The sequence below is a fragment of the Dunckerocampus dactyliophorus genome, chromosome 10 (assembly GCF_027744805.1).
Source record: "Dunckerocampus dactyliophorus isolate RoL2022-P2 chromosome 10, RoL_Ddac_1.1, whole genome shotgun sequence".
Taxonomy (NCBI): Eukaryota; Metazoa; Chordata; class Actinopteri; order Syngnathiformes; family Syngnathidae; genus Dunckerocampus; species Dunckerocampus dactyliophorus.
Genome location: NC_072828.1, coordinates 11,944,202 through 11,969,364, shown reverse-complemented (window position 1 = coordinate 11,969,364; position 25,163 = coordinate 11,944,202). Strand labels below are relative to the sequence as shown.

Sequence of the window (25,163 nt, the reverse complement as noted above, 5' to 3'; positions counted from 1 at the left end):
TGTGTATTACATTGTTTTCACTCAGTGATCCGTTCCCGTCTGGATGCAACTATTTACGAATACGGTACAGTGTGGATGCAAATTTTTTTCAACGCGGCAAAAAAACAAAAATCTCATGAACGTTCCTCGCAGGGCCTCAATCTTCATTAAATGAGTACTCATTACACTCAAGCCTCATTCACACTCAGTCACTTACCTGCCAGTGTGTCAGAACGTGTGATGGAAGAACGTTGTGTGATAAATTAAAGAAGTAGTCCTAACTGCAAGATAAAAGGTGGAAGGCGCTGGCTGAGATAAAATATTAAAATTATTTCATTTTGATGCAGTGATGGCCAATTTTGAAACCATGTTTATGTAGTTCTAAACGTAATTAAAGTGTTTTTACTCACTTCTTTGTCTCTCCTACAAGGTTATGCTTTTTTCCTACAGAGTCTGTTACACCATATGCAAACAATATGCAAATTACTTGATGACATGACTTCTAGGACAGCCAATGGCTACTTTTCTTGCTGAGGAGTTGGCAACAGTGCTGCACCGGCGTGCCATAACAAAAACAATCATGTCTGCCTGTGGAACTTTACTGCCAACACATGCCACGAAATCTATCTTGCGGGGGTAGCACGTTAAAAAGCTTTAATTTAATACGACATTTAAAGAACAAACACGTGATGCAGTATAGTGAATTTTTGAGGCTCACGATGCGATCATCCGTCAAACGGCAGCTAACGCGGCCATGTGGACAACCCTCGCCTGTTTGTGCGTGACAGTCTGAAGACTAAGCTAATAACCTGAAAAATAACTGAATTCACCTGACAAGATGACCAGACTTTCTCAGCGGTGGACGACACCGGGTTTGCCACGTGCTCTCTCGCTTACCTGGAAGTCTTGCTAGACGTCCACCAATGTACTCTCACATCCAAAGTGTCCTTTAAGAAGGCGTGGCATCCTCTGTAAGCTTCACCAGTGATATGTTCTCTTCAAAAAGTAAGTAAAATAGGTTTTTGTCTAGATTAAGGTGATTTTCTGGTTCCTTTTTTCATATCATATAGCCAGCTGCAGGGGTGCGGCCGGGAATTCTGGGTCCCATGAAGAAATCAGGTCGCCCCACCCTCCTTAATTATTAATTTTATTAGTAATTACCTATTTTCTGGGGCCCCTGGCAGTCAAGGGACCTTGGAATAGTCCTGACTTCTCGCCTTCATACAGCAACCCTGGTCAGTAGCACTCATCATAAATACATTGAAAAATATCTCATAAATCTGTATCCGTATCGGCAGATTTCAGTCTTGGATGATCGGAATGGGCAGCATAAAACCCTGATGGGAGCATCCCTTTAACACGATAATGTAATGAAGGGTTGAGCTAGTAGCTTGAAGGACAGAAATGGACCACAACAATAATGAGAGGAGCATTTTTTGGCTTGTTTAAGGATTGGAAGACAACACACAGAACACTATTAACATGAAGGGGTGAGGAAAAAACAGTAAGACAAAAAAAAAAAAAGTTCAAAATGAGTGTTTCTGTGACATTATCTCTTTTTTTTCTTTTTTTTTAATGACTTTATTGACCATTGAACCAAGTGTACCATCAGATAAACGACACAGGCCGAAGCGGACACAAAGAACCACAGCAGATGGCCTCCAGACAATCGACGGATACAAGTCAGTGTTTTTTTTCTCTTAAAAGTAAGAAAATTAGTAAGGCCTCCACAAAGTCACCTAATAATTATTAAATATTTTTTAAACAACGTATGAACACACCGATGATGTTTGGGTCTCCTCTGCTTCTCTTGAGAGTGAAATAATAAAAGAGTCAAAGAACAGAGACGACTACTTGGCAACGTGTAGTGCGGTCCATGGATTGAAGTCAGGACAAGCAGCCTGTGACCACAAACAAACAGAAGAAATGTCTTACAAGTGCTTCTTGGACAGCCAACATTTACAGTAAAGAGTCCTAATATAGAACTGCTGCACTTGGCAGCGTGTGTCCTGGCGGCTGTCCTCTTTGACATGTACAAGTGGTTGCATCCTCGCAGAGACAAATGACACTCTGGAAACAGTCCAGTCTCAATTTGTCCCCTCTCTGAAAAAAGTTCTGTCCAAGTAGAGGGCTATCGTAAGCTCCTCCCACAAGGGGCGTGGCTACAGCAGGCTGCCCGGCCAGGAGACGATGGTCAGCGTAATTCTTCCTCGAAGCTCCTTGAGGAGACGCACCAGCGCCATGTGGGTCATCCCCCATGTGCTCTTACCGTTCACCTCCAGCAAGATGTCCCCGCACCTGCACACATACACACGCACGTCATTCAGACGAACCGAAGATTCATTTGCAAGCTAGCAAGCAAGCCAGCTAGCGATGACACAGGAGACATGGCAGGACGGCACGAGGGAGATTGATTGACAATGGTCTACAGCCAATCAGGACGCAGAAAACAATGGGCGGTGCAGACAGACGAGCGAGGGAACAGATTGACACTCAACTTCCCGCAATGCAATTCTTCTTAAAGGGCCAGGCTCGGCCTGTAACAAGCGTTCATACGCTGTAATAAAACAAAAGAAGCACTACAATTATCCGCGAAACAGCAAACCTGTGGCTCGTGGCGTGGGCTCTATGAGCAAACTACAAACCTATTTGGCTTGTTGGCTCAGTGTCGTGGGCGAGCGAAGCGATGGTGGTTGAGGGGAGAGGGGCTGCGTCTGTGCTAATGAGCAGCATTTCTTGGAGGTGCACATCTATGGAGTTCTTTTTGTGTCTTGATTTTGACGTAGCAAAGGCTGGTTTTGAGCCACAACCTGCAATAAGTACTGTTGCGTGAGCAGGCACATGGCTGCGTGCTGACTCTCCCTCTCCTTGTCGCTCAACCTGCGAGCTCAAGGCGAGCCGGTGTACGTGTGTGCGCTTATGGTACCTCCGGTCGGGTTTTGGGGACCGGGCTCCTGGCTGGAGCTCGAAAAAAATGGAATTTAAATTAAACAGATGAAAAAACACAAAACCATTTAACCCTTGACCTCAGTTTAGTCAAACATCTTGAGATGGACATCCTTTTAAAAATCAATAGGGTTCTCGTTCTGATGAACACAAACAATTGAAGTTTCGAGAAAACGGGCTGGAATTTGTATCTGGTACTGAGCAGACAACAAAAATGGAACAATTTGACCTTTGGACTTGAATCTTATAAAAGCAATAGAATTCTTGTGAGAATTGAGGCCGTGATTTGAGCCACCCTGGCCATCTCAAGGTGGATGTCTGTCAAAACAAATAGGGTTCTTGCTATGACAGAAAGCAAAGATGACAGCATTAGAATGCTCATCTGCAGTAAGAGTGCAGGAAGTGGTGAACATAAGCAAGTACCTGATGCCGCCATCGTTGTAGGCAGGCGTGCCCTTGACGATGGAGCGTATAAAAAAGCACTGGTTGCAGTTGACCTCCTCCTGACCTCCGACGATGCTGAAACCCAGGCTGCCTGACATGCTCCGCCGCAGCACGATGTCCTTGCAGCTGTACAGTTGCCTGTGGGATCAGCGCCGTTAAACAACACTTCATCTAGTGTGTATCATCTAGTGTCCACTGTCGCGGCCAATCAGACCTGGGCAGCTGCAGCCATGACACCCACAGCGGGGAGTAGTCGTTGTTGGGTAGCAGGCTCTTGGTGGTGTCGGCGGGCGAGGGAGTGAGACATGGTGGCAGCTCGTTGTCCTGCAGGCCAACCTCGGGCGGTCGCATCTCCAGGACCTTGAGCACCACGGGGGAGGAGGTGTTCTTCAGGTTGGCCACGGCCTCGCTCCTCGTCACGCCCGTCAGATCCACCCCGTTCACATTAAGCAAGATGTCACCTGCGAGGGAGGGAGCACGAGAAGGGCGCTTTAAGACGTCGCTTTGTCCTCTAGCCCAATGAAATATTCAATGACCTCGCCATGGAAACCAAGGCCAGCCCCACGTGTGCTTTCAAAAAAGGCTGCACTTTGATGAAAGAGGGGCAAAGCAAAGACGCTCTCCAGCATGCATGGGAAGGACATGATGATATGTTAATACTCATGAATATGCATTCAAGTAGACAATCATGATGAATACTGCAATGTAAGGACGTGCTACATCTCCATCCTCTCCATGAGGCCCACACAATACCTTTCAGAATTACACTGCAAACAATACATCACATTCGATACACATTCTCTATAAAGCTAACTGATTCATTTACACTACCATAGGATACGAATCACTCCAACTCAGATGCAAAACGACACAATTTGATTCACTTAAATCGTGATCTGTTACCGTACAGTTCACTCAGATTATCATGTGACACGAAGCATTGGGATTCCGGAGAAAGACGGCACGATTCACTCCAATTGCCACACGGTATGACTCGTTCCAATTACAGTATGATTCCCTTCAATCACAGTGCCATACAGTACGACTCACTGGCAATTATGATGAGACAGAGTACGATTCACCTGGCTTTGATAACAAAGCGATACAGTATGGAACCCTGGGAGGTGATATCGTGTAATTCGCTCAACTTTCAATGTGACACGGAACAATAGAATTCCTGTTTACGATGCATTTTCAGTACGTTCTGATTCAGTACGCTGCGATTCCCTCCAATTGCAATGTGATACAGTACGATTCATTCTGATACGGAAAAATACAATACGTTTCACTCCCATTATGATGCGATACGGTATGATTACAATGTGATACCATCCATCCACCCCATTTTCTATGCCGCTTATCCTCATTAGGATCGCTGGGGTATGCTGGAGCCTATCCCAGATGATTTTGGGCGAGAGGCGGGGTACACCCTGGACTGGTCGTCAGCCAATCGCAGGCAATGTGATACCTTGGTGACAAATCCATCACTACAGCAATGTCAACAATACACAGATTGGACTCAGACATGACAGGTTTAAGATGCTGCAGTCATGAGAATCTCCCTCCGCCAGGACACAGAATGTTGCTCTGATATAAAACGATTCTACAGCCAGCCACTCCCTGGTTTCACTGTCCTTAGCATCACTGCTGCTACGCTAATGCTAATGTTTTCCTTGGGATCATTGGTGGAGCACTGAACCTGTGTGTTCCGCCGCCGGATGATTAACTTTTTTAATTAGACACGTGTCTTGTCAATCACTGCGCCTGCAGGGCAAACATCAAGACAAATCCGTCACCAGTCGCTGATCCGATTTAATAGAAGCTGCTAGAAGGTACTTCATTTCTTACTTAATCAAACATATTCCATTTTATCTCTGCATTTAACCGAATATCGGAACAGTGTACAGCAATACGGAGATGCCATGCCACCCATTCAAAGCAGACGTGGCACCTGCAAAGCTGACAATAAGATCACCTTTGCGTATGGAGCCCTCCTGGCCCACCACTCCATCGGGGTCCACGTTAGTGACATAGATGGGCAGGTCCCAGCCACGACTGGACATGCCCCCCGCCACAGCCATGCCCAACGAGTCGTAAGGATCCTTGCTCAGCGCGACTGTCTTCTCATAGCAGGCAGGCTTCTGACACGAGTCCTGGACGACAGAAGACAGACGGTAAAGCCATATGAACACTGATTTGTTTGTCTGGTGTGTGTGAGCCTACCAGCAGTGTTTGCTCCATATCTACAGGAGAATACGGCGGAGGACCGTCCATGGCCCACGGAGCTTCTTGGAGGATGTCAGGTGCAGGAAGGCAGATCTGACGAGACACAACGAAGTGGACGCCCTCCTCGCTTGCCTTAGAAGACACAACACCATCTTTTAAAAACAATTTACAATGTCCACCTTGTAAGAATTTAAACAAGCTAGCATGAGAACGCCAATCTCCATTCCTCACTTTAGTTAACGAGCTGAGAGAATACACTAGTACAGAGGCCCTGCCTCCACCCACCGGGACAAACACACTTTATGACTGACAAAAGGGCTGACTCCGTTCATGACGTTGTTCAATGAACAAACGCGCCAAGCTGCTGAAACCAATGCACCGCGTGAACTCTCTTGCTGTCTGTTTGAAGGCGAGAGACGAGGAAAACAGACATGCATGCACATGGCAATGTATTATTTAATTCATTTTCATTTACTGTGCGATGAATTCATTAATTTATCATCATCCCAGGCCAGGTGCCCACGAGACATTTTTTTCTGAACTGGAAATCTTGACACGTTTTAATCTTGTGTTCGTGCGTTCGCATGAACTAACTGCCCGAAAAGAGAACAACATTGGTGTTGTCGTGCTCTATGGTAACCTTTCAACAAAAATCAACAGCAGTACATGCAAAATAAATGGTGAGTTTTTTTGAGTTTGCGCCAATTTCCATCATCCTACTTCCTAAAACAGATTATGAGAAACAAGAAAAGAGAATATCATTCCCCACTTTCCGTGATTCGTCTCCTACAAGAGCTTGCTGCAATATCAGTGAATATCATTTCTTATTTAAGTCACTCCCTTAAGGACCACGCGTGATTGGATAAATCTTCTGACATTTGCTTATGTGGTTGATTGGCTTGGATTTTTGGAATAAGAGACCTTTACTTTTTTATTCTTAATGACTACTTTGCATTTGCCCTTGTGACAGCGCCATACAGGCACTGCATTTATTCACGAATTTGCATTCCCACAGACAGTCTGTCGACTGACTGACTGCTCGTTCCTGATCCTCTGAGAGTCGCTGCAGCACAGAGCTCTGCGCGCCTAAATTAGCCAGTCTGGCCCATTATTTCCTTAAGTGGTCTAATTTAATTTCTTCCCTGCCAGTTGTTCATCTCTGTCAGAAAGTACTTGTGCTCTGGAACTCTGTTCAGGAACCTTTAGGCCCAGAGACCCTGCACAACTCGACAGCAATTAACCACCATTAGGCGCTGAATGCACCACCATTGACTGGCAGCAGGGAATCACTGCAATCAAATAGGATTACGTGTGGCGTAGTGCAACACAATTACCCGCAATCACTAGAATTGCCAAGCAGAACCATAAGAACATAGACTGTTATCTTTAGGGAATAGCATTTAAAGAACTACTTCCACCGCTCCACCAACCTGGATAAGCAGAGCAGCATGTTCTGGAGCTCCGTAGCGAAGATCGTGCCCGTTGATGGCGAGCACGCGGTCGCCGACGCACAGTTGCCCGTCGCGCGCCGCCAACCCGCCCTCCAGCAGGTCAAAGATGTACAGGCCAGGCTCCTCGGGCCGCCTCACCAGCTTGATGCCCAGCTGCTCGTCCGGCACGCTCTTGCTCAAGACCACGTGGACACTGTTGTCCCTGAAGGGGTGGTGGTGGGGGAGGCTATGGGATGGGTGGGCCCCACCAAGGCCCTGTGAATGCAGGTGGCGGTAGCGGTGGTGCTGCTCTCTGAGGATGGTGAGACGCAGGAGCTGGCAGGGCTGCTTGAGGGTGGCCACAGCGTAGCAGTGAGACACGTTGCTGATGTCGATGCCGTTGACCTGACAAGGAGGACCAGGAAATGTGTTCAATTACGTGTATAAATGACTAAATTATATGAACATTTTTTATACAAATAAATTCCCCTCCACTCATAAACACATTATCATGTTTGTAAATGTAGCTTGTCATCCCAACTCCATACAGTAGATGGCATCGTAACTCACCTCATATGCAGCTGGTCTGCCAGAGAATAAGCAGACACAGCAGGAGGCTGCCAACTTTGTGACATTGTCACTGTATTTACCGAGTATTCAGGCACCTCTAGATTCTGTTTTTTCCAAAAAGCGACCAGCAACAAGTCTGGAAAACTTTTTCTGAAGTTCTTTAATTATACCATACACATTATTATGATTGACTTTCTTCACCGATTGGCTGAGAAACATCACATAGTTTTACCAAATATGGTTCAATTTCCTGTAAAGACCGACATGTTCTGTTTTACTACAAGTCAACCAACTTGGTGGGAAAAAATTTGGGAGGAAGGACTCTCTTCTGTTGCCAGTGGACAAAGCAAGGTCCTTCAAGGCATGCTTGGATGACTTTGGTGTGGAGGACATACCGTCATACACTTTTGGGATGAACTAGAACATAGACTGGAGCAGAGCCAGCAGGCCCTCTCTCAGGTCCACCTCATAAATGGACACAAAATTCCCACAAAGACACAGTAAAATCTTGTGGAAAGTCTTCCCAGATGACTGGAAGCTGTTGTATGTTCACTTCCTGTGGGTGGAAGGGCCACATATCCCCAAAAGTGTGCATCACTGTGTTGGCTCCACTACAGCTCGTGAGTATTCATGGTCTGTTGTTCTTTTTAGATCTATACAAATGTCTAATTAAGAGCGGGCTACCTTGAGGATCATGTCCCCGGGCAGCAAGCGTCCGTCACGGGCGATGACACCTTCCCTGTAGATGTCCTGGATGAGGATGCGCACCAACGGCGTCTCGTTGCCACCCACGATACTGATGGCCAGCGGCTCCGAGGGGTCCACCCTGGTGATTTTAATACTGGTAACCTCCCCATCTGGGATCAGGTGATGGAGCTGAGGCAGGGCTAACACTGAGGAGGAGAGAAGAAGAAGAAATGTTTTGAGTCCAGCTGTACAGCAAGGAGAAAAAAAATAGTTTTCAAAACAAGCCAAGTTAAACAGGAGAGGAAGTAAGAGAATAATGATGCTGAACAAGAGAGCAGAATATTGCAGAGCAGCTGCCTCGACTCCCTCAGGTTACTCAAACAAAGTCGTACGAGCCAAAAAGCAAAAGGCGCTTGGCTGATTGTAGAACTTGATGTTTGTGCGATTAGTCACATACATCTGTAGGAAATGTGCCTGGGAAAAGGCTCAACTTCACATTTCCACATTTTTTACCCACAAGAGGAGGCGGCCAGCGTTATTTTGAACAGTCAAAGGGTTTTCCAAACTTTGATTGGAGAGAAATGTTAAATCCTTTCTACAATACGTGCAACACTTGGATTTTATTTGCATTCCATTGTCAATCATAAAGGAAAAACATTACAGATTTGGAAGGATTTAGACACTCCAATGTCATGGAAAAGAAATTAATCCAATTAAATTAATTCCCTGCCTCATTAAACCTAGACACACTTTTTTTAGCAACATTTCCTTGCAGTTCCATTTCCAGTTTTATATGTGAACACATATTACGCTGTGGCATCACTGGTATTGGTAGACTTCCGCATACCAAAAAAAGCCTAAAAAAAACCCATCAAAGACACAAACAACCAAATTATAACTAGCAAAATGTTCATTTTATTGTGCTTTTTTCCCTTCCGTCTATACAAATATTGCATTTAGATTATTGAAAAGTCATTGCAGATTTATTTAACAGAGTTAGGGCACGTGCATAAAAAATGACATCTACACAAATGCACGACCAAAGCTTGTTTTACGACTATTTTATACTACAATGCCAATTTCTCCATACGACTGCATGCTTTGGAAGACATACTATTTAGTGTACATGTAACACAAATGGTCAATGACTTACAGCAATTTGCCAAGTCCTGGCCATGCCCCTGCAAAGATGTTTTGAATGATGATGGTCGTATTTTACAACCAATCTTGTTCAAATGTTACACACGTGTGCTTGTCAGTCCCCAAAAGGCCTGTTCCAAATTCCGCACTGATTCGGCTAAACCCTTAAAGTTACAATAGGTGATTTTGTAGAGAGCATTGAGCTGTGTGAGAAATTTCAAATCAATCTGACTAATGGGCATCGAACTTTGGGGTTAAATAAACAGATTGTTACGTCGTAAATGCGAGGGATGTAAATCTCTTTGTGATGGCCGATTCCATTACACTCTAAACACACAGGTTACAATGCGACCAAAAAATGATATATTTAAAAAACACAACGGCTCGATATGATTCGATACATTGTGCAAATGATACAATACAATTTGACAAGGTTCGATTCTACGGTTAATGTTCATTGATGTTCATTACTCTTACATTATTAAATAAAGAAGCCAATTCTATAAAAGTGGCATTCTTACACTAATTTCAAATGTGTAAAAGAGCACATCGTATCCCCAAGCATGCTGTAAGGCAGGGGTCCCCAACCACCTAAACTTTCAGGCGCAATGATTTAAAAAAAACACTGAAAAAAAGTGTACATAACTACATCAAATTTTTATTTAAATGGATTTCAATTCTGGTAATATGGGCCACTATTTTATTCGAAAAATAATATATAGTTAGAAATCATCATCGCATCATCTAACTTTATCCTACACTGCTCAGATAGACTAGTATACTGTATTTTTTCCACCCTTTCTTGCACATCACATTTGGTCCCAAATGCTGATACTGTGTGGGGAATGCATAAAGGTAAGATTTGATGGCGTTACTGAGTGCTAATGTGCATATTTGTTGGATTTGTGCACAACCTCAAGTAAATTAATGCTAGCAAACAGCGACATGAAAAAAATGTTCTCTCTGCAAAACAAACTCCAGGCTCATAGTGGTGGATGTGGATGGCGGATCTGTATTCTTTTGGTGCTTTTAATTTGATGTTGTTCCTGTCTTAGTTTTACACAATACATAGGATATGATAAATTAGATCGCTATAATTTCGTCATTGCTACTATGTACACCCATTCTTGTATTCAGTCACAGTTAGCTACAGTGAATGCACGACAATCCTTTCGCAGGCAGCCCAGACTCTCGCGTTGTTTAAGAGCCGCACTGTCAGCCGGTTGCTGGTCTTGCGATACCCGGTGCATGTCTCTACAATCGATTGATTAGTCTAAGGATTTATGGCTGATTCTTATCGATCCAGGAGGCTGCTACCGGTGCAACCGTATCGCTCACTTTTCAAACCGGATATCCGGTCGCGTCAGTTTGTTGTTCACAACCCTAGTAAATACCTCGTGGCGTATTTGTCAGAAAACAAATAGCACTTGAAATACAGGAGGGGTGCATGTTTTGACAACGTTTCAACCTTTTGCATACAGTGGTTCGGGAATAGAAGAATGACATCATGTGATCCTAATTCTTTCATTTTCATGAGGTGAACTGCTTTGCGTGAGAGGGCAAGAAGGATTCTGTTCTATGCAGTTCCTCCTGACTGCTTTGTGGCGACTTTCAACAACAACAAGCAGCATTGCATGACTCCAAAAGTACACACACTTATAGTAAGTTGTTGTCATAATTGACACATCCTAGTCTTTTGGAGGACTAATTTGGCCACCAGCCACGGCCCCTCAGTGACAGAAATGATTCATTCTTTCGTTTATTTCCCTTTTTTGCCAGAGATGAAAAATGTCTCCTCATCCCTCAGCGGGACGCCCCCTTTGGTGTTGTTGTAGTCCGTACTACTCACGCTGCAGTTTTTCCACTCCAAAAGTCAATATTTTGTCTGTATGGCGGCAGATTGCTTGGAGGGTGGAGAGCGTATTTAACAGTGGAGGGGGCTCACACTATTATGTAAGCCTTCATGTCTCCCCTCTACCATTCCCAGTATTCACTCTCTTATCTCCAGTGTATCCATGTTAGTCTCTGCATCCTTTCAATGAATGTTTAATCAGGCTCTCCAGTGATGGCCTCACAGAATTTATTCCCTGATCGTTGATCATCCTACGTTCTTACGCAACAATGTACCCCTTCGCCTTGTCCACCTCTACTTGGACGTTATGCTCTGTCACAGCAGCGCCGCGGCCCTGTGTGGATATTAAGTTAATTATCACTGCAGCCTAATGGATCCAGCAGGTTGTGAACGCTGCTGTCCCAAGAGGCTCTTCTATCATTGTGGCACAAAGTTGTTAACCCCTGACTGTGCCGAATGGCGCACGGTGGGAGGAACGTGACAAGCCTCTTCGTCCTGTGTGACATCCGCTATCCTGTCCCCCCTGTCCAAAAGCGCCTCAGGGCAGCCGATCTCCCTCCTGATTTGTCTCTCGCGATGCACCAGCGGTCTTATGCAATCTGCAGCTGAATTATTAAAGGAACATCTGCTTGCGCTCTGAGCCATGTCACCTTCCTTGTTCGGCTGGGGGAATGTCACAAATACACATGCACATTCTTTTGGAAGCCTCTTCAGGGAACAATGGCAGGCCAGGAGAGCTCATGCAGTCAAAGACGCAGCACAAGTGCACAACAAGCACACAAGTGCATTGATTCCAGAAAGGATCCATACCTCCTTGTGGCACGCTGGAATTTCTGGTATTGTCCCTCTCTTCCGATGTCTCGTTGTTGACAGCCGTGCCACTCTTGGTCCTCCTGAGGACACTGAAGGCCCGGTTCAGCCTCCTAAAAGATCGGCTTCTCACTAGACAGAGAGAGAGAGAAGGAGAAGCACCTTTTATAGAGCTCAGCATCAACATGTCTGGACATGTCTGACAGAACTGCAGTGGTCTGCTGAAGGTTTTCATGTGATTGGTCAACCTTTGATACCATGGCAAACGGCATAAAGTCGCATACTGCACAATATTGTGTCTGTATTGTCAAAATACATATATTCTATTTTGCAAGCTCTGTCCGGAAAGACACCGATAAATAAAGATGACATGTTAAGTGAAGAACCAAAGCAGACTGGGGGAAAACTAATAGCACATATAGCTGCATAAAGATGCTCTAATGCTAATCACTCTCCACATGGGAAGAGCAAGACTCTATACTTGAATTAATCACAAACACTGTTTACATGCCTCGGAAGATTGAAACAGGTAAAATATTCACAAAACTGTGTTAGCAACAGCTTACCAAAACTAGGTGGTATGTCCATGCTGTGCTGAAGCACACATTTACAGTGGTGTGAAAAAGTGTATGCCCCCTTCTTGATTTATTATTTTTTTGCACGTTTGTTACACTTAAATGTTTCAAATCATTAATCAAATTTAAATATTAGTCAATGACAACACAACTGAACACAAAATGCAGTTTTAAATGAAACTTTTTATTATTAAGAAAGAAAAAAAATCCAAACCTATATGGCCGTGTGTGAAAAAGTGATTGTCCCCCTGTTAAAACATAACTTAACTGAGATTAATTGAAATCTATCATTGTGGAAAAGTGTATAAAGCCATTTCTAAAGCTTTGGCACAGATTTGGGACTCCAGCAAACCACAGTGAGAGCCATTATCCACAAATGGCGAAACCATGGAGCAGTGGTGAACCTTCCGAGGAGTGGCCGGCCAACCAAAATTACCCCAAGAAAACAGCAACGATTCATCCAACAGGTCACAAAAGACCCCACAACAACATCCGAAGAACTACAGGCCTCACTTGCCTCAGTTAATGTCAGTGTTCATGACTCCACCATGAGAAAGACATTTGGAAAAAACAGCCTGTATGGCAGACTTCCAAGACCAAAACCACTGTTGAACAAAAAGAACATTAAGGCTTGTCTCAATTTTGGCCAAAAAACATCTTGATGATTCCTAAGACCTCAGGAAAATACTCTGTGGTCTGACGAGACTTGAATTTTTTGGAAGGTGTGTGTCCTATTGCATCTGCCGTAAAAGTAACACAGAAGCATTACAGAAAAAAACATTATACGGAACAGTAAAATATGGTGGTTGTAGTGTGATGGTCTGGGGCTGTTTTGCTGCTTCAGGACATGGAAAACTTGCTGTGATAAATGGAACCATGAATTCTGCTCTCTATCTAAAAGTCCTGAGGGAGAATGTCCGGCCATCTGTTTGTGACCTCAAGTTGAAACCAACTTGGGTTCTGCAGCAGGACAATGATCCAAAACACACCAGCAAGTCCACCTCTGAATGGCTGAAGAAAAACAAAATGAAGACTTTGGAGTGGCCTAGTCAAAGTCCTGAGATGAATCCTATTGAGATGCTGTAGCATGACCTTAAAAAGGCGGTTCATGCTGGAAAACCCTCCAATGTGGCTGAATTACAACAATTCTGCAAAGATGAGTGGGCCAAAATTCCTCCACAGCACAGTAAGAGACTCATTGCTGCTAAGGGTGACCCAAGTTATTAGGTTTAGTGGCTTTTTCACACAGGGCCATGTCGGTTTGGATTTGTATTCTCCCTTAATAATTAAAAGTTAAATTTAGAAACTGCATTTTGTGTTCAGCTGTGTTGTCATTGACTAAATTAAATTTGTTTGATGATCTGAAACATTTAAGTTGACAAACATGCAAAAAAAAATAAGAAATTAGGAAGGGGGTGAACACTTTTTCACACCACTATAAAGGACTTCAGTCTTGTAATTTCAGTGTGAGTGCACCTGTAAAGCTCATGATGACATACCATGCATGTGGACTATTTAGATAAACAAACAATGTGTGAGTCATGTTCAGCGTCTTTCAAAGACCGACTTCTGCGTCGTGTCCATCGTGTTGCTTTAAGCTTGACTTGTTGAGCTGCTCTCAACAAGCGTGTGTGATGCATCTGTTTCCGTAAAGAGGAGCCGCTCGCGACCAGCAGCTCAACAATTAGCAAACCCAATCTGTGCTCATGGTTGCATAACGGCAGAGTGATGTAACACACCACAGATTGTCATGGCGATGTCCAGAAGGTGCTTCAAACTTTCCCTGAGGGACTCTTGTCTGGCTTTTCCTGGAGAAAAGCCAGACAAGGCAACAGGAATAACCACAGCCATGGCTTCAGCGAGACTCTACAGCGCCATCCACCACCCTTGCCCGCAAACGGTCCCCCCGCCCACCCCGGCGGACCTGAAGAGATGCGATGGCTCCTGACAGCCACATTATTCTTTAAAGGCCCCGGCAGATCCTGGGTTTGGCAGCTTGTTCAGCATTAGTGACGCTCATGGTGGCGGCGGTTGCTTCTATCGAAAGTGCTGTGCGACGTCATTTGGTGTCCCCACTGACTGCAGGCTCACTTCATAAAGTGGCAGAAATGAGGCAGCTGTCGTCACTGAGCAGAAATGCATGCTAGCGCTGGCTATATTTAAACTGGTTCTTCTTGACGACGTAATGTGCTTTTGCAGCAAAAATTCCCTCTTCATGTTGAAATTCTACTTGTCCTTGACCAGTGCAAAAACATGATGCTAATTGGCTAACAATTAACTGCAACCCACAAGTGTGCAACTCACACTCACTCTTCTTGCTGCTGCAGCGTGCCGCCAGGCTGGTGGTGCTGCCCGACTGGCTGTGGTCCTCCATGCTGGGGTCAAAGGCTGGGTTGACCAGGCCCGCCTCGTCTGCCAGCAGGGCCACAGCGGCGGAGGTGGGGCCGTCGCCAGGCAGCGTGGCGATGGTGAGCTCCGACGTGCTGTCGGTGCATTCGCCCTCCTGCGAGCGCCGCTTCCTGTCCGCTGAGAGGCCATAGTGAGAGGCGCCTTTACACCTGGGGAGAAAAAGATGACCAGTCAGCGAATCGCGATGACAGCAACATCATGCGGTGATGACTTCATTAATATTTTGTAATGAACAATGTGTCGAAGCAAGTTTGGCAGCGATGAACGCTCGCTAAAGTCAACACATTCATGAGGCGAACTGCTGAAAAGGTCACAGTGTGAGCAGATTACGGCATTTCCTCTGCAAACGGACAATGTTTGTGGCATGAATACAGAGGAGTGATATTTATGCATGTTGTCATTCCTGCTTCGCAAATAAAACCGGTGGAATCTAAAGATACGAATACCCATAAAGAATCAAAGAAGCTTTGTCTCACCATGTAAACAAATAGCATTAAGGGCAAATAACTATAAAAATAAACAACCAAACACTTTTGAATGCAAGTCATGTAAAATGAAGCGCAAAGTCGACAGTCAGCCTCTAAAGTTGGACAAACCCTCTTGTCAGCAGGCATCAACGCATTTTGCTTTTTCCAGTTTTGTTAAAAATTGACCTTTTAACCACACACAAACCTTTTTTGTTTTTTTTTAAATGTTTGACAGTATCTCATAAAAAAAAAAATATTTAAAAATGCCCAATGTCATCTCACGTGTTGATTATTGCATGTGCCATTAAAAAAATGAATTCACAAGGGATAATGTGCATATGAATGTATTTCTAATCTCTCACAATACTACTGTATAATATACTACACCATACACAAGGAGCAATTATCACTAACTATTTAAAAGTATCACTCATGTTCCCTAGCCAGTTTTTCCTTTATTTTAGTATGATTTTGTTTTATAAGGAGGTTATCTTATCTTTAAACTTGTATGACAACTACTAGGGGTTTTACGAGACACGAGGCAAGACGATGCATGCAATTGGGTCCACGAGAATGAGACGAGATTTTAACATTCATTTTAAGAAAAGTACAATGAAAAAATATGACTGGATAGCAAACTTTTTTTTAACCGAGTCACAAAACAATGCAGGTGCGTTTTGAAACGTTTATTGTCCCACAGATTGACGCTAGACTATTGTCAACATTTTTTTAGACCAAATAAACAACTATTATGATATAATAATGCAATATTTCCTTTAATATGCATTTTTCACTCTGTAAAGTTGCGGAATTGGCGTTTGTGACATGTTTTCTCACAGCAAATTTGTACTGTCTGTCAAATGTTTGCAGCATTTCTTGAAATGCTGGCTTTTCAACTGTACTGAAGAGCAGAATTTCTTTTGTGATGACTTTCTGTGAATCCACACAATTTTGCGCTGTTCTCTTTGTATTTACTTTGCTGACCAAAACGCTCAGTGAATGTTGACTGTCGGGACGGAGGCTCCGCATCTCGATGTGTAGTATTTTTCCCAAATGGGAAAACAGAGTCCGGTGGGCAAGTTCGTTTTGTTGACTTTTATGTTGCTACCACTTTCGAATAAATTCGGCATACTGGCTCGTTTTTGTTGATGGGCTCACAAGGCTCAGTTAATTAATCCCACATGGGGGCTGAGGCATTTGGCTTTGTAAGAATCTTTTTCCCTCCTAATTTGTACTACCTTACTTTGCATTACTCCACACAAGGCTCCATTCTTTTTGCTGTGTGTATGCTAAAGCATTTGTATAACTGACAAGAGGTCTCACACTGTTCGCCAGTGTCCAATGAAGTGTCTTAATGCTGACCGAATGCACAGAGTGAACTCTCCTCCTGCCTGTTTGGAGGCGAGAGACGAAAAAACAGACACACATGCATATGGCAATATATGGAGGCCGGCTAAATTAATGAGTTAATTGTCATTTATCGTGTGATTAATTAATCTAAATTTATTATTGCAAGACAGTTTTTTTACTGAACGAGAAATCTCATCATGTTTTAATCTCCCCCAAACAATTACACATAAAAAATGTCTTAACTATTGGAATTGAATTTGAATAAATCTGACATTTTGCTTGACCTTAACATGTTCCACTATAGCAGATGTCTTCTGGCTGTCAACAGCAACACACACAGACACGATCCACAGAAACATGCTCAGCTGTGGTGTAAAAAGCCTTCCATCGTCTGCTAAAGCTATCCCAGAAGAGTGTGTTGTTGACATGGTGGAGCGCTTTTCCTCCGTCTTTGCTGGCTTTGGGTTGATGCTTCATCAGAGGCAGAAATATCTCCGCCTCGCCTCTGCAGAGCCATCAGCATAAACATTAACTGTGCTGTAATGAGCTGAAGATCAAACCTAGACTTGATTTCTACGATATGTCAGAAAAAAAAATCAATTCTTCTGCGCTCAACAACAAGCGGGATCAAGTAAAAACAAGATATAATAAAAGCCAGGAGAGAGTAAATACTTGATACCACACTAGTCCATATTTCTCAGGGAAAGGCCCACTTTAATTGTGATGCATACTTTTCAGTCACAGATCAGATCATTCCAGGTTAGAGGGAGCATTACACAAAAACCCAAAGTCGCAATCGATCCCCATCGAGCAGACGCACTCTTACATTACAGCCCCGTCCAGGCCGCCTGCCTCTGCCTGCCCTGTGAGTTATTCCTGCTCATTCGGTTAGTAAATTGAATGCTATCAAGCATGTCTGCGCAGCAACATGGAAGTTAACCCAGTAAAGTGGTTGAATAGAGCAATATGTCAATCCACTTCAGAGTGGAGGACGCAGTACAGTCTTGTGTCTGCAGGGCACAGAGGCTTGCATGGCTGCACAAAAACATCTTAGTGGTCTTTATACAGGCTGCTAGCATTTCTCTATTATACTGTAGCTATTAGCATGCACATACAGTCCCGCTTTAGGAACAGACTGATGTTTTTGATACACTAGTATGTGGATGTTATTCAAGGTTGGTCGACTAAAAGAGGATTTCACATATTAAGTATTAAAGTTACCTATTTTCCCCCCAAAAATATTTTCTGTGGCCTATTTTGTTGAGTTTTCTGCTACACCGAGGCACTGCTCTTACTGTAGGAACTAAAAAGCAATCAATTTTGCCCACTTTCATCCCTTCCTAAGCGATTCAATAATTTAGCCTCTAACAAATAAACATGACACAGCCACTTTTGGCTTTCAGGTGCCTCTATTACCATTTTTACAACCGAATACAATACCAACGAGGGTCATTAACCCCGAACAACTGTCCACACTCCAATGTAAAGTCATTCTCCAGAAAGGGTTACCAAAAGCATGTCAAAGCAAGTAAAAATTAAAGTTGTTATTTTCTAAGAGGAAGATCTGGGTTCGATTCTCCGTTGGGCATTTCTGTGTGGAGTTTGCATGTTCTCCCCGCACGAGTGGGTTTTCTCCGGGTACTCCGGTTTCCTCCCACATTCCAAAAACATGGATGTTAGGTTAATTGGTGACTCTAAATTGTCCATAGGTATGAATGTGAGTGTGAATGGTTGTTTGTCCGTATGTGCCCTGCGATTGGCTGGCGACCAGTCCAGGGTGTACCCCGCCTCTCGCCGGAAGTCAGCTGGGAGGTTTTATATTCGGAAATCACAGCAACTGAAATGTAAGCTCTACCGTTTTGTATGATTTCTTTCATCGTTTTGTGACAAACTTTTGTCACTGAATGGCGATGTGCAAATGGGCTGAAATTGACATCAGATCATATTTTATAAACAGACACAAAGTATTTGACGCTGTTTATGCAATGCAGTATATTTTTATATGGTTATAGCTGCAAATCACTGTAGCCTGTGCATCATGGCCCTCAAAGCGACAGCACCCTCTCTCCTACCCCTTTCAGGATAATCACCCTGTATCTGCCAACTTTTTTTGCGTTTTGTGGCCCAAAAGAGTGAAACCATTCTTGGGTTGGAGCGTGCCTCTACCTTAGAGGACAAATACTTGTGTCCTACACCATTCCCTCAGACTAGAGCTGCTCCTAACAAATATTTGAGCATGAACTATGAAGCCTGCTTGGATGAGAGGCAAAACGTCTTCTAAGACAACTTCAACTTCGACAGTCCAGCATGCTAAAACCATATCAAAACTAAAGACTGACAAAAACACAGACTTCCTGGTGCAAATGGGCTTAATTTACTTTGGTTGCAGAAACCATGTCTCTTTAAATCTTATCTATGTATGTATATTGACTACCTACCTCAGGATCAATGTTCCCCGTAATTTTTCAAGCGTCTGAGCATATACACAATGACCTGAGCATTCCTTGAACCTCTGTGAGCTCCATCTGACGTGCACACTATAGTATCACACCTGCCAAAACCTGAGAACTTGAGGCAGTCCAACTTCCATTTAGTGGTATTTTGTATATGAGTGGGTTCAAACAGAGGCAAAGGCATATTTCACAATATAGTTTTCTTTATTCTCAACTTCACACAAAACAATCCCTGGAACTATCTCATCCAATTCATGATCTGAAGCTTGTAGAAAACCCCTCGTTTAGCATTTCATTTTCCATTACTTTTCTTGTTTACCATTTATTTAGGTAATTATGTATACTTCAATTTCCTTATTTGACTTTAACTTCCTGTTTTTCAGCAACCTGTTCTTGCACTATTTCATCCTAGAATGTTTTATTAAATTGATGCCATATTTGTTGTATATGTTTTAGGGGTGTCACCAAATCTCGCAAGATTGAAACGTGATAAGATTTCTCGTTCAAAAAAATCTGAACCAATCTTGTGGGCACTAGGTCGGGGACGATAGTTAATTAATTAAACAATCACAAAATAAATGAAAATGAACTAGATAATTTTGCAGGCCTGTGCATGCGTGTCTGTTTTCCTCGTCTTTCGCCTGCAAACAGGCAGGAAGAGAGGTCACTCTGTGCATTGGTTTCAGCACCTTGGTGCATTTGTTCCACAGAACAACGTCATGAACGGAGTGAGCCCATTTGTCATACAGTCTATCTGTCTTGGTGGGTGGAGGCGGGGCTGGTAGCGTACACACAGAGTGCAGAAGAGTGTAATGTAGTACAAATTAAGTTAGTAGATTGCAATATATTGTCTACCACTCACCGAGTTGCATTTCAAAATGGTACAGAATAAATTGTTATGTGTTTATTTCATTTACTGTTCAAGTTGCATTTTGTGCATTGCATAGATTTGCTCTGTGCTGAGAACGTGGGAGCAGTGTGCGATTGTGCAAGTGCGTAGCTTAGAGGGAAGATTGCTCAGAATTGTGACATATTTCAAGTGAATGTTTGGGCCTTCCTTTAATTGTTTCTTTGACACTGTAATGCATGACCGTGGCCTGTGGATAACTGAAGTGAGGATGAATGTTGAATGCAGTTCATACAATTTCGCAGAGTGCAAAGTAAACGTAGTTTTGTCTACAAAAGGTACTGTGACAACTATCATGGGCAAAGAAATATATATTTAGAGCTGTCACTGTTGACAAAACTAACAGGAAAATAGAAGAAGAAGCTTTTGTTTAGTGTGAAAATAACTTATTAATAGCTTACGTAGGAGAGTTGCCTTTTAAGCAGCAGCAATATTGGTGTCATAAGTCTGGGTTTTATTTTAAGGACGCATCCTGTCTCAAGGGAAGCATGACTGACAACCATGTTGGATGCTTCAGGGTGTATGCGAGCAACGCTTGCCAGTCACTTTGAGAAGTGGCGCGCACAGCGAATATTCCCTGCTTATCTTCGACAAAATAAACATCTTTTAGTGCCGCAAACATCACCCTTCCTCCTGGGCGGATCAGAGGATGCTCGTTAGCGCTGTAGCCCTGTTATCGCATCATCCCTTGGATATGTGGTGAGATAAGGCGCAAAGATGCCAAAGCATCCCCGCTGCAAACACCCTCCCCTCGCTTTCCTCCCCTCTCCTCCTTCCCCTGTCTCCAGCGCTGTCACAATTACCCACAATGCTCTCGGGGACGTGCCGAGGCGCCCCTGGATGCGACACAAACAGCCGTGTTCTTGTGATGCGGAATAAACACCAGCTCACAACTCATCAAAGCCTGTGAGACTCTCCAATCCTCTTTAGGGGTGAGTGGATTATCCGTCCTAACCCAAATATCCTCTCTGCCTCGCTCTCGCCGCTCCCTGACTGATGCCCAGCAACACGTCGCAAATTACCCCCCAGGGCTGTGGTGACCACTGCAGGTCAAAAGAGTTGCATGTTTGCAAAAAAGATGTGTAAAAATACAGTGTTGGCCCTAAAATCTGTATTCTGAATGTCAGCCAAAGATGGAGACAACTAGGATGGATCCCAGTCGAGTGCAGACCTCCGCCAAGGCCCAACACCGACAGGACTTTAAAGGTCCGCTACTATGCACAAGTGACTTGTTAATGATGTTCTAACAGTAATATGTGTCCCTAAAGCCTGTTTATGAGCACCAATCATAATAAAAATCTATCACCTTGATTGCTCCACTTAGAGAAGAGGCGCCCAAACAATCGCTATTTGTGCTTTTCAGCTTTTCATGACATCAAGAAGAAAATATGGACACGACACTGCCTCTGACACGCGTACAGCTCGCCCTATGTATATGCCCACCAATTCACGGAGGACAACTTTGGGAAAAAAACAGGCTTTGCTCCACTTTGCTAAAATACAGCCTGGAGCTCTGCCAACTCTTATAGAGTCAAATACAGACGTGGGACATGGGACCTGTGAGTTACCTATATTGCAGCCGATATTGATATTGATCCGATATACTGTAGCACAAATCATACGTACTTTTATTTATTTTGTAGTGTGGAATGTTATAAAAGCATGAATCATACAACCTTTTATTACTTATTTTGCATTGTGGAATATTAAAAAGGCTTGAAGTGATATCGCTCAATTGAATTGACTGCTATTGCTGATATTGGCCCAATATCCAATATCAATATTGGATCGGGACATCCCGAGTTATGTTGTTGTATGTGATATATGGCATCTATAATGGTGGGGAAAAGGGATTGCCCGCTTCACGGTTTCTTATTTTTTTGCTTGTTTGTCACACTTAAATATTTAGTCAGTGATAATACAACTGAACACAAAATGCAGTTTTTAAATGAAACTTTTTATTGTTAAGGGAGAAAAAAATTCAAACCTACATGGCCCTGTGTGAAAAAGTGATTGCACCCTAAACCTAATAACTGGTCGGGCCACCTTAAGCAGCAACAACTGCAATGAAGTGTTAACTAGCCGTGAGTCTCTCACAGCGCTGTGGAGGAATTTTGGCTCACTCGTCTTTGCAGAATTGTTGTAATTCAGCCACATTGGAGGGTTTTCCAGCATGAACCACCTTTTTAAGGTCATGTTACAGCATCTCAATAGGATTCAGGTCATGACTTTGACTAGGCCACTCTAAAGTCTTCATTTTGTTTTTCTTCAGCCATTCAGAGGTGGACTTGCTGGTGTGTTTTGGATCATTGTCCTGCTGCAGAACTCAAGTTGGTTTCAGCTTGAGGTCACAAACAGATGGCTGCAGCATTTTTTGGTAGACAGCAGTATTTATGGTTCCATTTATCACAGCAAGTCTTCCAGGTCCTGAAGCAGCTACCACCACCATATTTCACTGTTGGTATGATGTTCTTTTTCTGAAATGCGGCGTTACTATTACGGCAGATGTAATGGGACACACACCTTCTAAAAAGTTAAACTTTTGTCTCGTCAGACCACAGTATTTTCCCAAAGGTTTTTGGGATCAAAATTGGCAAAATTGAGATGAGCCTTAATGTTCCTTTTGTTGAGCAGTGGTTTTGGTCTTGGAAGTCTGCCATCCAGGCTATTTTTGCCCAGTGTCTTTGTTATGGTGGTGTCATCAACACTGACCTTAACTGAGGCAAGTGAGTCCTGCAGTTCTTTGGATGTTGTTGTGGGGTCTTTTGTGACCTCTTGGATGAGTCGTCGCTGCGCTCTTGGGGTAATTTTGGTTGGCTTGGCACTCCTGGGAAGGTTCACCACTGTTCCATGTTTTCACCATTTCTGCATAATGCTCTCACTGTTGTTTGCTGGAGTCCCAAAGCTTTCAAAATGGCTTTATAATCTTTTCCACACTGATAGATCTCAATTACTTTCTTTCTCATTTGTTCCTGAATTTCTTTGGATCTTTGCATGATGTCTAGCTTTTGAGGATCTTTTGGTCTACTTCACTTTGTCAGGCAGTTCCTATTTAAGTGATTTTTGGATTGAGAACAGGTGTGGCAGTAATCGGGCCTGGGTGTGGCTAGAAAAAGTGAACTCAGGCGTGATAAACCACAGTTAAGTTATGTTTTAATGTGGGGTAAGTCACTTTTTCACACAGGGCCATGTAGGTTTGGATTTTTTTTCTCCCTTAATAATAAAAAGTTTCATTTAAAAACTACATTTTGTGTTCAGTTGTGTTGTCATTGAATAATATTTAAATGATGATCTGAAACATTTAAGTGTGACAAACATGCAAAAAAACAGAAATCGGAAAGGAGGCAAACACTTTTTCACACCACTGTATTACATTGGACAAGTGGAGTTACAGTGAATATGTAAAAAGCAAAGGTTTCATAAGATCTCGTGACACAAGATCGGAAACGATACACAATTTCTCGTTAAAAAAACTGTCTGATTGGCACTAGGCCTGGGATGATAATAAATAAATTAGTTAATCACGCAATTAATGAAAATTAACCTGATAATTTTGACTGCCCCATTAGATTGCCAAGTGCATGTGTGTCTGTTTTCCTCGACTCCCACCTCCAAACAGACATTAGAAGATTCACTCTGTGCATTGTTTACAGCACCTTGGCATGTGTGTTCCATACAACAACAGCATGAACAGAGTGAGCTGTTTTGTCATACAGTCTCTTTGTATCAGTGGATGGAGGCAGGGCCGGTAGCATACATACAGAGTGCAGAAGAGTGTACTGTAGTATAAATGCTTTTAGGAGATTGCAATATTGTCATACATTTTTAATATTTTTTCATTGTACTTTTCTTAAAAGTAATGTTAAAATCTCGTCTTGCCTCATTCTCATAGACCCAATCTTGTGTATCACCCCGTCTCATGAACTGAGTGTCTCGTGACACCCGTAGTAAAAAGTTGATGAAGTGCACAATAGTGCTTCTTGGAAACACACACACTGTTGGAGACAGGTGTGGACAAACAGCTCATTAGAATGAAAGCTACAGACACACAAAGCGGCGTGTAAAGCTCACTAAAAGCACTTTTATAATGTCGTAATTCCAGGCTAGATGTTGGACAACACACTTCCATACACCCTTGTGGGACCTCTGAGACTTATTTGTTAAAAAAAAATAGTATGGGATCTTTAAATGGAACAACAGGTTAAATTGCAATTTAACAATCTCATGAATGGATTTCATATGATCTTATTATATAAATCCTCTAAAACCTTGACTGTCGTATCACTCAGTTCATCAGCCTTATTGACCAGGAAATGGGCAGATGTTGCCAATTTGGGACTCTGACAGCTAATTTTCTGAAGCTCTTGAAAAAAAATACACCAGCGACACCTGACACATGAAAAGCTGTTGGAAAACAAGCACAAAAAAGAGCATCTGCAGTTTCTGCCAGCCTGTGAGGCAGCCTGCAGCTATTTCTCACTGAAGAATGTGAGGTAAACAATGTGATAGAATATGAAACAGAAACAATAAGAATGCAGAAATAAGCAACATCACCATCATAGACGCATATGTGTCTAAGATGTGGGCCTAGAACGCAGGCAACAAGTACAAGCCGGTAAAGACATGGCAATGACAACATCTGGAAGCAACAACACTAACGTATATTTAAACCTTACGTAATGTTTAGCTTAGCCCATAGTCTCAAAAAAAGCACACACATCGGCATTAGTTCACAGACTTGGTCATGGTTTTCTAAATTTTATACTTTTTCACTGTAGTTTTAATGTATGGATAGGCGTTTTTCCATGACTTCTGTTTATTCATCGATAAACCATGGTCAAATTTCACACGGTTCTTGTATTTTAAAATGTTGTTATCAGAATTATTGCATTTAACATGTTTACCGCTGTGAAGAAAA

The 25,163-nt window shown here is 43.1% G+C and overlaps 1 protein-coding gene across 4 annotated transcripts in view; it reads right to left on the bottom strand.

Annotated features, from left to right (window-relative positions):
* Nucleotides 1-1,397: 1,397 nt before the first annotated feature.
* Nucleotides 1,398-25,163, bottom strand: part of lnx1 (ligand of numb-protein X 1) — a 46,057-nt gene continuing 22,291 nt past the window's right edge. For 3 of the 4 annotated variants that reach the window (XM_054789777.1, XM_054789778.1, XM_054789780.1), the window contains 9 exons: nt 14,964-15,217; nt 12,085-12,216; nt 8,280-8,488; nt 7,026-7,430; nt 5,593-5,727; nt 5,345-5,522; nt 3,584-3,830; nt 3,349-3,507; nt 1,398-2,277 (listed from right to left, as the gene is read on the bottom strand). In XM_054789777.1, the coding sequence (XP_054645752.1) occupies nt 2,142-2,277; nt 3,349-3,507; nt 3,584-3,830; nt 5,345-5,522; nt 5,593-5,727; nt 7,026-7,430; nt 8,280-8,488; nt 12,085-12,216; nt 14,964-15,217 (1,855 nt within the window). In that variant the 3' untranslated portion in view covers nt 1,398-2,141. The remainder of the gene's footprint in view (nt 2,278-3,348; nt 3,508-3,583; nt 3,831-5,344; nt 5,523-5,592; nt 5,728-7,025; nt 7,431-8,279; nt 8,489-12,084; nt 12,217-14,963; nt 15,218-25,163) is intronic. The other variant, XM_054789779.1, reaches the window with a different exon arrangement.